The sequence below is a fragment of the Nelumbo lutea genome, chromosome 6, assembly GCF_056320005.1.
Source record: "Nelumbo lutea isolate HS-2025 chromosome 6, American lotus-T2T, whole genome shotgun sequence".
NCBI lineage: Eukaryota > Viridiplantae > Streptophyta > Magnoliopsida > Proteales > Nelumbonaceae > Nelumbo > Nelumbo lutea.
Window position 1 is genome coordinate 72,302,977 of NC_142689.1, and position 17,312 is coordinate 72,320,288.

Sequence of the window (17,312 nt, forward strand, 5' to 3'; positions counted from 1 at the left end):
CTGATTCCCTTGCTAAGCAAGGAGTTATGAGACAGCATTTGTCTTGGACTGCTATGTAATATTGAGGGTAGCTTTTTTGGGTGGCAGTCCTTCCTCTTTGTATTAACTTTTTTGATCTTATAATAAAATTTCTCTATGCTGATCAAAAAATAATAATAATAAGTGGTGGCAAGACTCACTGTTGGCTTTACATAGCATACACCAATTAGGAGAGAGGCACATATTTCGTCTCTGGTCTCCTTCTTTGAAGCATGCCACAGGTATTAATTTTCCCCAAAAAAGCTTCCCAACAGAAGGCCCGAACTCTCAAAGGGATAGGATGGCACCAAATCTCCTTAACTGGGAAGCACAGACCAACAAGGAGAGAGGGAATTCAAATAAGGATTTGAAAAATGAAGCGCAAGAAAAGGAACTAGCAGGGGAGAGAGACCACATTCTATGATCTTGGCTCAACGTGTCCATGAAAATCCCAAAAAGGATGTTGATAAGTACAGATAACCCATTCAAATCACCTTCCCTAACCCCCCTTCTAAATCCCAAATCCCAATTCAACCCTAAATCCGAATCAAAATGATAGTAAAAAGAGGAAACAAGCTAATTCTTGAAGCTTGAAAGAGCATAAAGAGAAGGTAACTGATCTTTTTCTTCACAATTTTTTCTGAAGCATTAAGTAGATCTAGGTCTGACTCAAGAAATCTGGTGAGAGGTTGGAGAATAGGTAAGGAGAATGTGCCAATTACTCATTTACAATTCATGGATGATACAATTCTTTTTTTGTGAAGGGGATGACATGAATTGGACTAGAAATTTGAAATCAATAATTCAACTCCTTGAATGCATCAATTCTTAAGGTCAATTTCAACAAGAGTTGCATTGTATGAGTAAAGAGTTAATCTGACCAAGAGGGAGTTGGAGGAGTTAGCAGCTGTGAGGGGGTGTGAGATGACAAAGTGGCCGATTAAATATTTTGCTCTCCCTCTAGGTCATAACCCTAGGTGTGTCAGCTTCTGGGACCCAGTGGTGGAGAGTTTTGCTAAGAAACTTACCAGCTGGAAGAAGAATTGCATTTCTTTAGGTGGAAGGATTACTCTACTCAAAGCGACCCTTGCTAATCTTCTTGTTTATTATCTGTTGGTCCTTAGGGCCCCAAGAAGTGTGATCAGGAAATTGGAGAAAATGATGAAACATTTTTTGTGGGAGCCAAGTGAGGGGAGAAAAGATCACAGAGTTATATGGGAACAAGTCAGCAAGAGCAAAACTTTAGAAGGATTTTTTTTTTTTTTAAGATAAAACTTTATGAGGATTCAGGATTGGGAATTGGGAATATTGAGAGAAGAAATTTGGCCTTATTGGGAAAATGGCTTTGGAGGCTTCCTATGGAAAAAGAAAAGCTATGGTAAAAATTATGAAGAGTATTCATGAGCTCTCGATAAATGGATGGGACTCAGGAACACTGACTAGGGCTTCCCAGGCTTCTCTTTGGAAAGATATCAATGCACTGCCGCCATCTTTCCTCCCTTACATCAGGTATGAGGTTTGTAACGGAGTTGTGTCAAATTCTGGGAACCATGGAAAACTTCCCAGCAAAAAGCACCAACTTTTGAAGGGATAGGGAAGCATCAGATTTCTTTTACAGGAAAGGAAGGGGAAGAAAAAGCGGCCATGAGGGACTTAAAAAAGGATTTACAAGGAAAAAAAAAACATCAGGAGTAAGAGGCTCAACAAATTGGACACCAAGGGTATTTCTGACTCTCTAAGATTCCTAATGAAGCCCAAGTTCCAATTCAGCCCCAAAGAAGGATGGTGTTGGATATTACACCATAAAAGGTTATAAACTTTTGTATATTAGACCATAAAAGGTTGAAATTATCACGTTTTGGTTTCCAAAACCCAAGAAACTAGTCGCAATCCAAGATCCACAATACCAGGTTCATATCAACCCCCCTGCTTATCATCAAACATTAATTATTGTTGTATAGATATAAAATTTAGAACCTAACTCCATTCCTTGGAAAGTTTCTTCAAGTGTAGCACTGCGATCCTTAATGTTATATGGTGGACATGGGATCCATCATCCTTAATGCTACATAGTTAACCATCTGATTAATGGAGAATCTCTGAAAGCAAAACAGACAACAATATAATTGAAATGCAGTCATAACATCTCACCCTATATATTTGATAACTTTCCCAGTGTCATCTTTTATGGGTGTAATTGTTAATAGATTCCAGAAAGGTGTGCCATCCTTCTTGTAATTCAAGAGTCTTCCACAGTAGCTTTCCCCAGTTTTGACTGTTTTTCGTATTTTTGCAACTTCATTTTGATCTGTTTCAGGTCCCTGAAGAAAGCGGCTGCAAGAAGAGGAAAAAAGGAAGGGAGTTACATTCTGTTAAATAAAAGAATTGAAAACAGCATCCTCAAAAGAGGAACTTGCTTCTTTAGTATAAGAGCAGTGTGTACATGTAGAATATATTAACTTATCTAGAAGCATTAATAAGCATTCTTGATGGCATCCTTCCGTAGTCAAAAATGGAGAAAACTGCACTGGAAGTGGGCTGAAATGAGGTAAATTTTTCTTGTTGTTCCTACATATGAGATCCCTACTCCAGATACTTAAATTGGTCTAATGACTTGGATTTTAGAATCATTCTGTTCCATTTAGAAGGTATGGATATATGCCCAAGGATCCAGAAAAATGACCATGATCAATTGGATTGACCATTTATTTTCAAGATCTCCTAGGCAAGAACATAAATGGTTCATGACCCATGCTTGAGTCATGTGCCAATGTGCCATCTGGAACTGTCTTACGATCTCCCACATGACCCCTTAGGTTTCACAAAGTAAAACAAAGGTTCTAGCCTAGTTTCAGAACAATAGCAATTGATGAAAAACACCCCTTACCAGTTTCGTCCAATAACCTCCTTTGAAGAATAACCAGTCATGGTGAAAAAACCAGCACTGGCATACATTATAGGGCAGTCTGGCTTTGTTGCATCTGATACAACAAAAGTCTGTTGTAGTGTAGCCAATGCATCCTTCAGCTCTTGAGAGACCCTAGGAAAGCCAGATTCAGAACCCTCTTCAGATGTTCTTGTAGATTCGGTGGTTCTATCTGATGAATTTTTGCTTCGGTCTCCTGATGACCTGACACCAATGGCTTTAGAATTACCTATTCCCATCTCTGACTTAACTACAAGGCCCCACTCTGCAACCCTTTCAGCCATGCTTGCTTCAGATAAAATCTGATTACGATTTGAATTTTGTTCAACTGCTTTATTTGACTCCGAGAGATCAGTGTCTCCCTGCCCACACCCATTGTTCTCTGGCTTATAGTCTCTTTCAAATGCCATCCACTTATCAGTAGGTTCTCTACCAGACAATGTCATCAATTCACCCTCTTGTATGTGATCTGAACTCGGGAATTTAACATGTGCACTCTGACTACATTGTCCTACATAATCCATTGCTTCAAAGATTTCAACTTACTGTCCTTGATTTCTATTACTGACTGACTGACCCTTGATGTGGAGGAGGATAATTAGAAGGGAAGGAAATAAGAGCTTGCTGCAGTTTCCACTTTAAACTGTTAAGAGTAGAAGCCCCTGCCAACAAAAAGTTTCTCTGAATTAGAGAGTAAAGAGAAAATTTCACTAGCATTCTGTCAATTAATCATCTAATGATTGAATTATGAAATTGCATTGCAGGTGGGAAAAGAATCTGATGGAATCCAAGTGGAGAGAAAAAAAAAAAAAAACTAAGAAGTTCATCAAATGCAACTGGAGAAAATTAGATCAATAAATTGTGATCTCAAAGAACTCTACCATAGACAAGTTAATATTCATCTTAAGATCTTCACACCAGCAATGACAACTGGAAAAAGGAGTGATGAGAAATCACTGGAATCATAAGATGAAACAACAATTGCCACAGAGATGAGCAAATATCTGAATATACAAAAGAAAATGAATGAAAAACAAGTATCCTTCTTAAACTTGGAGTGTGACAACATATTTTTCGGTCTTTATTTTAAGGATAGAAATATAATAAATTTCCACTGGAAACCATAAAATCAATCTACAGAACCATTAAAAAACAGTGAATTATCTGATAATTAAACCAGAAACCACAAAATATCAAAGAAATCAAGTTGAAATGGCAAAGGTTGTACAAAGTCACATGAACAAAATTTAGGAATAATCATAATTTAAGACTAATAAGATGAAACTATGCTCCAAGGTTAGTTTACCAAATTTTCATTACTCCTACCCAAATCATATCCTGTCATAGTGAACAGATGGCAAAGATAAGTCCAATAATATCAGGACCTATCAGAACCCTACTGAAAAATCATTAGCCTACTGAGATTGCATGAAGACTGGAATGTTGTCCCAAGATCCCACCAAGAAAATCAAATTCTACCACAGCTTAAATAATAAAAATAAATAAAATCTTTTTTAGTAGGAAAAAAAAAACTCTGAGATTCATTATTCTACAAAACCACATCAAACTATTTTGTTGAAGTGCTATTCTAAGATCCTATCCGTGTTCAAATTTATCACAACTTGAACAATGACAAAAGAAAATTCTGTGTTCTAGTAAAATCTACTGAAGAAAAAAATCCTACAAAAGAGAAACACATTTTTTAGTAAAATTTAGTGAAAATTCAACAGTACGAGATAAACCGTAACCAAAGAAATGATTTCCAGAAGGACCAAAATTCAGCTTGAAAGAAATGCAATAAACTCTACCGACAATTAAGAGAAGAAACTAAGAAATGGTGAAACTCACAGTTTCAGATATGATGTAGGATTGTTACGTACATCGAGGCTCTATAGTAAGTCCGCCCATTCAAGCTCCAAATGATTCAGTTCTTCAAGAACAAGTGTTAAGCAAGTAACTAATTCAACCCTCAATGAACCTTCAAGTTCCTCTGTAATGTCCTCCAAACGACAGAGAATGGAGATACTGTTTTGAGACACTAAATGCGACTTCGAGTTCCGACTGTCCCAAGGAAAAATATAAGAAATAAAACACGAATCGTGGTCATTAGCTATAACACGTCGATCGTTAAGGAACATTCATGGCTGTTTATCTCATGTTCAGTATCTAAGTCCCACCTTGGTGGGTGTCTTTCTCATTTTTCAAGAAAAGAAATTTAGAATTCCCTTAACCAAGAGAAACGAAAGATGATATTTTTCCTATTTACGCGATCTTTTGTTGCGTCGACCATTTTTCTGAGGCTGCAAATGTCGCTTGAAAAATTATTACTAGATAATTTTTGCTACCCACTTTTTGTTTTATCTTTTCCTCCATTTATTAGTCTCTCGTGAATGAGACATGAAAGAGTGACCAATGAACCTAGAAAATATGAACATCTGGATGACTTTGGATAACACATCAACATATGGTACGGAAAGCTTGATTGATTGATTCTCCTTTCTACTTTCTACTGCGCGATGACAAAATCTTTTTTCCATCAATCTTGATAACAAACAAAACAACAGTGATGACAGAATCCCAATCCATCCTCCTACCATCGGTTGGAGCTGCACCCTTATAGTATGAGTACACCCACCTGGGACCCCACCTCCCATTTCCCTGATGAGTGGAGACGCCTCCCAGCTCCCACACGCCCGTGACGACCTTGTCATGCCACCATCACAACGAGCATCACCATTGATCAATCCTACAATTGCAACTCAGAGTCTTATAGTCATAGGTGAAACAGCTTCTACTTCCTGTGGCTGATTAGATGCATCCCAATCCAGTATACCCATGAAGCAATATTGGAGAACCCAGTCCAGCGGAAGCTTCAAGCTGCCTATAGAAAACCGTAACGTTGCTGTGTTCGTTCTCAGGGAATTAAGAATTTTGGAGTAAATTCCACTCTGATGTTGCTAAACTTTCGGACCCAAATAGTAGAACCCGGTCATTAAAATTCTTAACCCTATTCCAATAATCCAATTCTTTCGTAAGACTTCACCTGAGTTGGATAAGAACCATGCAGTTACTACTCGGAAAGCATTTGTATTCAGAAAAACGACCATAATAATCCTGAAAGTGATGCAGGAACCAATCACAATAATTTCCCCAGGAACCCTTCATCTAAATATTAAATAGTACAACCACCGATTTTTCAAATCCTTAAGAGCTGAACCTTGTATGGCTAGTATTCATCTTACGACCAACGCTTACCAGCAATCCAAATGCAAATGCAGTCTAAAAGACCAACACCGCGCTTCAAACCATTTTGGCTGCCAGGTGAGCTTGCACGTCAAAGTCCAATTATCCTCGCAGAAAGTGGGCACCGTGGGTCTTTGGGTCTATAGTCTACAGGTGACAGGTTTACTCTCTCTCTCTCTCTCTCTCTCTCTCTCTTAGCTTTTTTGGGATATTATGGATTTATATTTTTAAAAGAAAAAAAAAAAACACAAGAATAAGAGAGAAATTGAAAACAAAAACTTAAAAAGACCAAAACCAAATATATTAATGTATTACTAGCACGGTCGCAACTAGCAACACAAATTTTGATATTTATGGTCTTTAATTAATATTGTTGAATCATTTATAAATATTAATGCAATTTTCAAACTAAATTAAATGGTTGAAGGCATCAAAAGGCAAGAGCTTGTATAATATAATTGGAGTATTCTAAAAATCACTAGTTCAATAATATAGGTTTTGGGGAAACTACATTCATCCCACAGATGTCATTCCTTGAAAATTGGTGTTATTTGTCCTATATGATATCCGAATTTGAGAATGTTATTCTAAATTTTGAATTTTACCATTTTGTCTCTATAGTTGATTATCATAATGGGTATTGATAATAAAATTTTAATAAAGTTTACATAATAATTAAATATTGATAACATAACATAAAAATTAATATTAATATTTAATTGTTTTAATATTGTTTAGTAATACAATAATAATACAATATTATGAAAATAAAATCATTTTAATAATAAAATAATATATTAATAATGAAGTAAAATTATTAAAATAAATAAAATGTCAATATTATTTTATTTTAATATTCTATGTTATTAAAATAAAATAAATCTCAAGCTGGCAATTTAAGAACATGTGATAAGGGATGTAAATTCTCTCTTCGTTGTACATATGTATGTCAATAATTTTAATTTTAAAGGCAAAATTTTCCTAACAATGTCCTTTTTTTTACATAATAATGTTGAATTGATTTCAACACTTGAAAATCTAAGAAATAACAACATTTGACAAAAAAAGTAAACAAATCAGGCCAATCCAAACCAATAAACTTAGGGTTGACGTCAACCCAACCTAATCCCGCCAGACTTGCACTGAGTGCGGCCACTTTGGCCACTTTGTGTGTTAATTTGCCAAAGGTTAGGACCCTAATGAGTCTATTCCCCACAAGACCTAAATAGCTAGGAACTACCAATCTAACCAAATGCAATCTATTCTCCCAATTCAAAGTTGAAGATTGAAAGTGTGGAGGTTTTTAAAATCGGATCGGACATGGAACCATCCATTTCTTGGGACTGGTTCCCAGGTTGAACAGTCTAACAGTTTGGTTCGAACGGATGATGTATTTTGATAAAAAAAATAATAAAAATAAAAATAACCAAAAAACATTGTCAGGGTCGATGGGCAACAGTTCGACCACCCGATTCAGTGGTTCAATGACTAAATCAACAGTTTTTTGTCAAAAAACGATTAATCTAATTCCATGACTAGTTCCCTATTTTCCGGTATAACTGTCTAGTCCGATCCAGTTTTAAAACAAAATCCACAAATTTTGGGGAGACAGCAGAAGGATTAATTCATCTTGATCTTGCAACCATAAAGCATGCTCGGCTAACACACCCTTACAATATTGAAATCCAAAAGCAAAGCACGTACTGCACGAAGGGCCTGTTCGGTTTGCAGGAATTGAGGTCTGGCAACTGTTTGATCGGGTGGAATCAGAACTATTCCTGGTGGAATGGTCATTCCCTCCCCCTCTCATATAAATTTAATTTCATTCCAGCTAATTTTGATTCCAGGATATGAGTAGGCCATTCTGATTTTAAATTTGGCTGAAAACCAAACGAACCCTAAATTCTGTATCTGGCAGACTTTACCTCAACTTGTGTCCAATTTTTTTCACAATGAAATGAAATACCCCCCAAAAAAAATGGCATAATGAAATTAAGCACTTAGGGGCAAGTTCTTATATTTCTCTTTTCCCGTTTTTAAGGACAAGTTGTGAGAGGTAACTCGTACATACCCCATCAGACACTAAGACTATCTTTGGTTTGAAGGAAAAGATAGAAAAAGAAAGGGAAAGGAAATGTAAAAAACCTATACAAGATTTGTAAACATTTCTTTATCTTTCTCTTTCTTTTCCTACTTTTTTTTCCTTCAAACCAAACATATCCTAAAAACCATACATGAAAACATCTTTCCAAGAATGACAACTTGGATGTTTCGCATCTACTGGGTAAACAAATCTGAAATATCCACCATGTCGATGCCTACACTCTCTACCCCAAAATCATTACAACCACCCATCGGGGATCATCTCTCTCTGAATGGGCGGTGTCTTGCCGTCTTTCTAGATCCAATTGAGCTTGTCACGAGGACACACTTTCCAACTATAATTTTAAACAACATCACTCTCTAATAGAAGTGTAATTGGCAAATCTCATTCTCTCATTATTTCCTGACCCTTGAGGCCAATTTTACTCAACGTTCAAAGTATCGATCTATCATATGTTAATCTTTTCTTTTATTCTTTTTTTTTTTTTCCTTAAATAGGTCAGGGTAGGTTTTAGGTTTGTCTTCCCCTAAAATTAGAGTTACTTATAAAATAACTTGAAAATGTGATTAATCAAACGTATTTTATAGGATTTTTATTGTTCAGTCTACCCCAGAAATCTGAGCTCCACCGTACAGGTGGGATTAATCCTGGCCGTGGATTAATGCTAAATCCATGGCCAGGATGTGGTTTATAGGGGGACTACTAGTAGAGTAGGAGGAGACTGTAATTTCAGATCTCTGAGATGAACTGCAGTCTACTTATCCATAATTTTTTTATTTACTATTAATGAATTGGTATATTAATAATTAAATTTTATTGTTAACTAACTAAAAATATTCAAATATATTGTTTAATATTTAAAATGTTAATGATTGTATTTGTTCATTTAATGTTGATTTACAGAAAATAATTATTGTTAATTGAATATGAATAAATATTTTTTAAGAAATTTAATTTTATTAATCATTTGTAGTAATTTTGATAATTGTTATTATTTTCATTAATTTTAATTGAATTTAAATAAATAATAATTACAAAGCTAACATTTTTATTAATTTGACTTATAATTAACAATTATATAGGAATGAAAACAGGGTGGGTTTGGGGTAGGGCACCCAATCCCTATGTCTATCCCGTAGTCAAGACAGTCTACCCCATCCCCACCCCTTCCCCACTATTAGGGGGGTTCAGATCAAGGCACCCACTCTCTGTTAGGGATAGGGAATCTTGAATTTCCCCACCTCGTCCTCAATGTCGGGTGAGTTCAAGGCAAGGCACCCACTCCTCATCAAGGATGAGGAATTCTCAAATTTTCCCTACCACGTCCCTAATGTCAGGCAGCTTTAAGGCAAGGCACCCATTCCTCGTTAGGGACAGGGAATCCTTGAATTTCCTTGCCTCGTCCTTAGTGTTGGGCAAGTTTAGGGCAATGCACCCACTCCTCATCAAGGATGGAGAATCAATGAATTTTCCCCACCCCATCCCATGTGCCGGGTGGGTTCAAAGCAAGACACCCACTCCCCGTCAACCCAATATTCAATTTGATGACAAAAATGATATACTGGTCATTAGCCACATGGTAAATTTCTAAAAGTACACTAAATTGTCTTTAATTTTCACAAATGTAATTTTATAAAAATTTTGGGAAATTTATTACATTTGTGTAACTTTAAAAATTTATTCAAATTTATTTCTAAATTATTATTAAATCATCTATTTTATTTTTAAATGGTTTACTTACAAATTTACACTAATTTATCTTGTATTTTCTAATATAAACTAATCAATAATTTCATTTTTATAATATTATACTACTTTATCTTAATAATCTGTGTAAATGCTGGTTCAAATTACAATTCTCCCTTTCCCATATTCATTTATCTTTAATAATTTTTAATAATTTATAATGAAAATTACATAATTTTTCAATAACTTTCCAAAAATTATCAAATGTAACAAATTTTCCTAAAATTTCCAAAATATTCCAATAATTATTTAATACATTTCAAATAAATTTTCAAAAATTTTTATATCTTTTAATTTCCAAAATGTTATTTTACGAAAATATAGTTTTATGAAAATTTTATTACATTTGTATAATTATGGAGATTTATTGAAAATTATTTTAGATTGTTATTAAATATTTATTTTTATTAGGTAGTTAACTAACAAGATTACACTAATTTATCTTTTATTTTCTAATATAAATTAATTAATAAATTCATTTTTCAATATTATAATATTTTATTCCCCATCTTCATTTGGTTATTTACTATAATAATAGCAATAACTAAAATTTTATACTTTTTGATAATTGTTAAGAATAATTCTCAATTTTATAGAAATTAGTTAAAGAGCTTTCAATTTCTATAAAATGTAGCTAATTAACATGAATATAACAGTATTTATCCAAAATACTTTAAGAAGTCATATTGAGTTAGTTAATAACAATTTATTAGTTTTTGGTAACTTACCGTACTAATTTTTGGTAATTTACCTTCCAAATTACCAGTTATATCAATCCAAAGAAAAAAAAAAGAAAGAAAAGTGTAAGAAATTACTTCTTAAAAAAGCTTGAGATGACAAAATCACTAGTCTACATCTCCGCCCCACAACGTCTCAGAGCACATCTCTGCCGAGTATTGAGAACATCTCCTAATAATAGCACCAGAATCAATAATGTATATAATTGAAAGATATTCCCAATGCACAGTGGAAATGTACCGTGAGGCGGAGATGTGAACTCCAAAACCACAACCACAATCTGATCTGGTTAGTTGCAAATTAACTCAAAATAAAATACCAAACCCCTTGATTAGACCAGACAAAGTAACAATGAGCATACTCGTTGATCCAGACCGTTCACTATATGGATTGCAATAAAGCCTTGCAATCAAACGGGGAAGCCGGAAAGACGAAAATTAAAATTACTGATTTGAAAAACCAATGAAGAATTAGAAAGTGTTTAGCAAGTAACAACTCATAAACCACAATCCCGTTATTTTCCTGTGGGACCATGAATGAAACTCCTGAAACATAACCAAACGATCTTATCCATATTGGTAGTCTGCAATGACGATACGTGTCGACCTCTGAGCCACGGAATTATAACAATCACGTGATGAAGACGTGTCTGTTTCTGAAATAAAAGACATATCTAGTAATATCTTGGCCTGGATTGAACGTTGAAGCCCACAGCTGCCGGTCGAGTTTCTTTACCGATTACCGACAAACCCAAACGTCCATCTCACTCCAATAATCTCAACATCTAATTATTTGATAAAAGGGTAAATTGCTAAAACCTTTTCAGAAATTTTTTACCCTTGCTAAAACCTCTTATAGCACAAAAATATTCAAAATATCCATAATTACTGTTGAGACTTATTCCTGCATAAAAAATATATTAATGAAAAATTTTAAAAAACGAATGAATTAGAAAATAGATTGAAAGGGTTTGGACTAATGAATCATATGAAGAGATAATTTGAAAAGTAAATATTTTGGTCAAAACTAATTGTGTGGATATTTGAGAAATTTACCATTGATAAAATGTCGGGTTTGTGCACCTTGTAGTTATGGGCTTAGATTTTAATCATGAACTGTTCTCAGTTCCCACAACTCTATCCACTAGATATTACAGCTGCATATTGGAAATATCTCTCTTTTCATTTATCAGAAGATGGTCCCTACACACGGGTGAATGTGGGAATAAATCATGGGTAACAGATCTAGGCTGTATAGTTATAGTCTTGTTTGTATAATAGCAATTACGAATTACAATTTACGAGCCCTTCTTTAATCGCAAGTTCATTATAACGCAATTAGCAACCATGTAGAACACATTTTGAGACCTTTTATCTAAATGGCTCAAAATACCACCATGTGTCGACATATATCATGCGATACATTGGTCTTTCAGCCTTGAAGGTGTTCTCCATTGTTTTTAAAATCAGACCGGATCGGACAGTCGGATTGGAAAAACTGGGAACTAGTCAGGTGATTGGTTCCGTTTTTCCTAAAAATTGGATTTCCTTTTAAAACTATTGATTTTGGTCAGCGAACCGCTGAATTGGGCGGTTAATTGTTAGGACCATTCGAACGGTTTGACCTTTTTTTTATTTTTTTTGTCAGAACGGGCTGAGCATTTGGTTTGAACAGTCGAACCATTCGACCTAGTAACTAGACTTCTGACCGGTTCGGTCACCGGGTCGGTTTTAAAATAATAACCCCACTATTACGCTAACATGTTTAGGCAGCATTTGGCATTTCTCATTTTAAGGATTTATCTCTTTTTGCTATTTAAAACTCAGTGTTCATAAGGACATTTTAATTGTAAAAAAGAGATAACTCCTTAAAGTAAACAATGCCAAATGATGATGCACGACCTGGAAGCTCCTAGTTGGAGGATTGCCTGGACGTATTCGCATGGTGAGCTGGATCAAACTACAAAATAGGGATTAGAGAGACCGGGGTGGATGACCCAGAGAAGTCGCTCTGATGCTTAAGTCAATATTCTTGTTGTGGTTGCGAGCTAAAGTTTGAGTTAGGGCTGTTCACTGATCGGGTTGGGTCGGTTTACTGAGATTTTTCCAACCGACCCGACCTGGTTGGGTTACCTGAAATTGAAACCGAAACCGACCCTGTGTTAAGCAAAACCGACCTGGCCGGTTTGGGTCGGTTTCAACTCTAAGTTCAACCATGGTAGTAAATTGAAATTTCAAATTTTTTATTCTTGAGAGTCAAATTGTATTAGAGATTGTGCTTGATTTGAGGGGCTAAGGGGGGCGGACCAAGTTAGAATAGAAGTTATCAAGAAAATAGAAAGTCAAATTGTATTAGAGAAAGAAGATTGAAATTTGTATATTTCAAGAAACCTTCTAATCTAATTAAAAATGACACCTAATTCTAATTGTAATTGGTTGCCTATTTTGTGTAAAAGACCATAGAAACTAGGATCCTTTGATTCTTTTCTTTAAACTTTTCCAAAAAAATTCATTGTCTAATTGTCTTACAATACTTGCCATTAATGTCATTCTAAATAGAAGACTAGAAATTAAGTTAGGTTGTAACTAGGATAGAGACAACCTAGTTAAGTAGGAACTAAGTAGGTTGTAACTACTAAGTCGGTTTGGTTTTGGGGTCGGTTTCGATTTTTGGTTTATGATTTTTTACAACCTAAAACCATCCGGTGCTGAAGAAAACCCAGCCGACTCAGGTTGGGTCGGTCCAGGTTGGTCAGTTTGGTTGGGTTGGGTCTTCTTATGAACATCCCTAGTTTGAGTGCTAGAGAGCTTGAATGTAGGTAATCGCGTGTAACTGGACCCTAGAGGGGTTGATGCCCTTATATAGCTGAGCCATCGTGGGTCTCGCGAAACGGTTACGGGATCTTCGACCTGAGTTGATGAGATTCGTTTTCGCTTTAGTTGGGGAGTAACGTACCAATCAATGAAGTTTATCATTACCGCCTGATCCGGGCGGGGAGAGGATAAAGCCTGCCGTTATGCGACGTGATCCCGTGAGGTTCGAAATCCGCTAGGAAGCTTCTGGAGTCAATTACGTGTCACTTAGGTTCTTGGGCCCTGAACTGGCTTAGGCACCAAAGTGACTCTATGCTGAGGTGGCTAAAAATCCAAACTCTGAAAACTGCTGACTAGGCTCCCCTTGCTGAGTTGTCATTCTACGGGCAGATTGCGTCCACGTGACCCTTACTTACCAGGTCGTGCCAAATTACCCCACATCAATTGCCCCCCACTCCCCGTGCCAGGGGTCCTAACCCTACACGGGAAGTTCATGACGAGCCTAGGTTGATTTGGCACGAAGTCTAGGTGACATGGAGGGCAGATCGTCAATCAGACCAGTTCAACTGTTTGGCTCAACCAGGAAGTGACCCAGATCGCGTATCAGGTACGTGTAGACGTCAAGCCGATTATAGTCTTTGTAGATGTCAAAACGTATGCTAAACTAATATACTAGTTAGCGTCGTTGGATCATGTAGATCTCGACCATTGATTCCCAAATATAGTGGTTATAAATGGGGCCGAAGGGTCCATTTTCTTCGCTACAAAACTACGAACCCAAAGTCCTTGAGGTTGCATTTAAGTATCCCAGCTTGGTGTCAGCTATTCTTGGATTCGAGGTCATCTCGCTTTCTTCGGTCTTCTTTTGGTGAGTCTGTCTTCCTTTGCTTTTGATTACATTGTCCTTTCCATTAATATGTCTAGCCTTAGCTTATATAGCCTTCTAAATGGGAGCGATGAGTCCGTTGGGGCCAAGGTCAGTACTTCAGCACGGATTACGGAGCCTCATCCTGCCGAGGTGGGCACTTTCGGCACAAGATGTTGACTCCAATCCACCTGAGGCGGACTCACCTCGGCAAGAGCGAGAAGCTTCTGGCAAATCGGCCTCCACCTCACACCGAGGTCGCCTGTCAAACAACTTCGGTCCATCTACAATGACAGCGGATAGGCTTCTATCCTTAGTAGCTCAATATAAACTCCCCAATGACTTTGTATATAGTATTCCCTTAGGCAACTTTCCTTGCGATCATGGTCACGATGAGATCATGGTCTTCGAGGAACAGCTCGTAGCCGGTCTACGTCTTCCTCTCCACCCTTTCATAGTCAAAGTCGTTAAGTTCTTTGACATTGCCATAGACCAGCTACAAATGAACTCCATCCGTAATATCATAGGTATCATTTCCCTTTTCCACGATTACAACTGTCCTCTAGACCTCGACATCTTCTCTTCGATCCTTTCCATTAAGAAGAACTCAGCCTACGTTCTACCCGAACACAGGTGAAGTTACTATATATCTCCTTGCCCCGGGTACAATAGACCTGTTCATGGGCCGGGCCAGGCCGGGCTCGGGCCGGACTTTCACATGTCACTAATGAAAATATACTAGGCCCGAGCCCGGCCCGACCAACGAGCCTATAACTTGGGCCCAAGCCCAGCCTTGGTAAAAATCCCGAAGCCTGACCTAATTGAAAAAGAAAACAATTTTCCCTATTCAAATTAGAATTAAAAATTTAGATAGTATTTTTTTTTCTATTTAAATGAACAATGGGCCAACAAGATGGTATTTTTCTCTTTCTTTTATATTTTAAAACACAATTTTACACTCTTAAATCAAAAAATTTATTCAAATGGACATAATCACATAACTAATCTTAAGTTTAATATTAGGTCGGGCCGGGCCGGGCTATTTCGACAAAACCCGAGCCCAGCTCGAATTTATTGCAGGCCAGGCTTTTTGGCCCGAATTTAAGCCCGCGGGCCTATAAGCATGTTCAAGCCCGTCCAGAGGTTGGGTTGGGCTGGGCCGGCCCATGAACATGTCTAGGTACAAGCTATTGCACAAGCTCCCTAACAAGGTTCCAACCTAGAAGAGACGCTACTTCGTGGTCTGTAACACTAAGGGGTAGCCTTTCCCGACTCACTGGAGGGCAGCCATCCAAGACCCCGGTCTTAAACAGCCTATGCCGAAGAGGCAACTAAGACTTCTCTGCCCATGCCGGAGAAGCGACTGGGTCTTATATCGTGCCGAGGTCTTTTGTCAACTCGGCACTATAGGCCCTAGGCTTCTAGGAGTGACTTCAGGTCCTCTCTCCAATACGTTGTCCATAGGATTAACTCGGTGATCTATGGACTTAGTCGTTTTTTGCTTGCATTGAGACTTACAGGTAGTATCTCCTTAAGTTGTCGATATTCCAAGTGCGAGGTACCTGCTTTCCTTCCATGGTCTCGAGCCTATAAGTTCCTTCTCCAAACACCCATCTCACCCAGTAAGGACATTCCCAATTCGGATTGTGCTTACCCACGCCGGAATCAGGTACCATTACCTTGCAAAGGACCAGGTTGCCTACTCGGAATAGTCGATTCCTAACTCGGGCGTTATAATACCCAGCTACTCATTGTTGGTAAGCTACAGTTCAAATGTGGGCCAGATCGCGCACTTCCTCAATGAGGTCCAAGTTGGTTCTGAGTTCGTCGTCGTTCATCTCTTCATCGTAAGCTTCATGCCGTAACGTCGGTACTTCAATCTTTGCTGGGATTATGGTAGCTACGTCAGTACTTCGTAAACCGGTTTAAGTCAGCTACTTGTCCTAGTTAGTTGTTGTACCTCCTTGATTTTCTGGGGTGGTCGCTTCTCTAAGATAGCCTTGATTTTGTCCAGGTTTGCTTCGATGCCACGATGGTTCACTATATAACCCAGGAATTTGCCCGACGTGACACCGAAAACACACTTATTTGGATTTAACTTCACATTATACTTCCTTAAAATTTGAAAAACAACATCTAAATCGTTAATTAAAGATCTAGAGAAATTGGTCCTCACGGCCATGTCATCAACATAACACTCCACTTTATTGCCAATCAAAGGTTAAAAAATTTTGTTTACAAGTCGTTGGAAAGTTGCTCCAACATTTTTCAAATCAAATGGCATAACTTTATAACAGTATACTCCAAGTTCGGTTACAAAATCTGTTTTTTCTTGGTTAGTTATGTCCATCCTAACTTGAATATAGCCGGAGTAGGTGTCCATGAAATTCATCAACTCGTACCCTGAGGTTGCGTCTACCAGGCAGTCAATTCTAGACAGCGGGAAGCAATCCTTTAGGCAGGCTCTGTTTAGGTCGGTGTAGTCGACGCACATGCACCACTTACCATTGGCTTTCTTCACAAGCATAGGGTTTGCGATGCAGCTCGGGTAATGGACCTCCCTAACGAAGTCTACAGCAAGGATCTTCCTGACCTCCTCATCGACTACCCTCCACCGCTCCGAGGCGAGGTTACATTTTCTTTGTCAGACTGGCCTGACTAGAGGGTCCACATTAAGTTTATGAGTTATGATGCTAGGGTCAATTCTAGGCATTTCAGTTGTGGATCAAGCGAAAACATCTAAATTATTTAGTAAAAAACTTACTATCTATGTTTGAAGCGGTTCACTTACAAGTGTACCGATCTTGAGAGTCCTGGTCGGTTCAGTCTCGGGCATCGGTATTTGGACTGTCTCTTCCA

At 37.4% G+C, this 17,312-nt stretch overlaps 1 protein-coding gene across 3 annotated transcripts in view; it reads right to left on the minus strand.

The window, feature by feature from the left end:
* PHOT2 (phototropin 2) overlaps positions 1 to 5,364 on the minus strand; it is an 89,269-nt gene extending 83,905 nt beyond the window's left edge. Inside the window, exons 1-3 of one of the 3 annotated variants that reach the window (XM_088951659.1) lie at positions 4,793 to 5,364; positions 2,906 to 3,606; positions 2,170 to 2,352 (exon numbers count right to left, since the gene is read on the minus strand). In XM_088951659.1, coding sequence (XP_088807785.1) covers positions 2,170 to 2,352; positions 2,906 to 3,468 — 746 coding nt within the window. In that variant the 5' untranslated portion in view covers positions 3,469 to 3,606; positions 4,793 to 5,364. The remainder of the gene's footprint in view (positions 1 to 2,169; positions 2,353 to 2,905; positions 3,607 to 4,792) is intronic. The other 2 variants (XM_088951657.1, XM_088951660.1) reach the window with 2 other exon arrangements.
* Between the last annotated feature and the right edge of the window lie 11,948 nt (positions 5,365 to 17,312).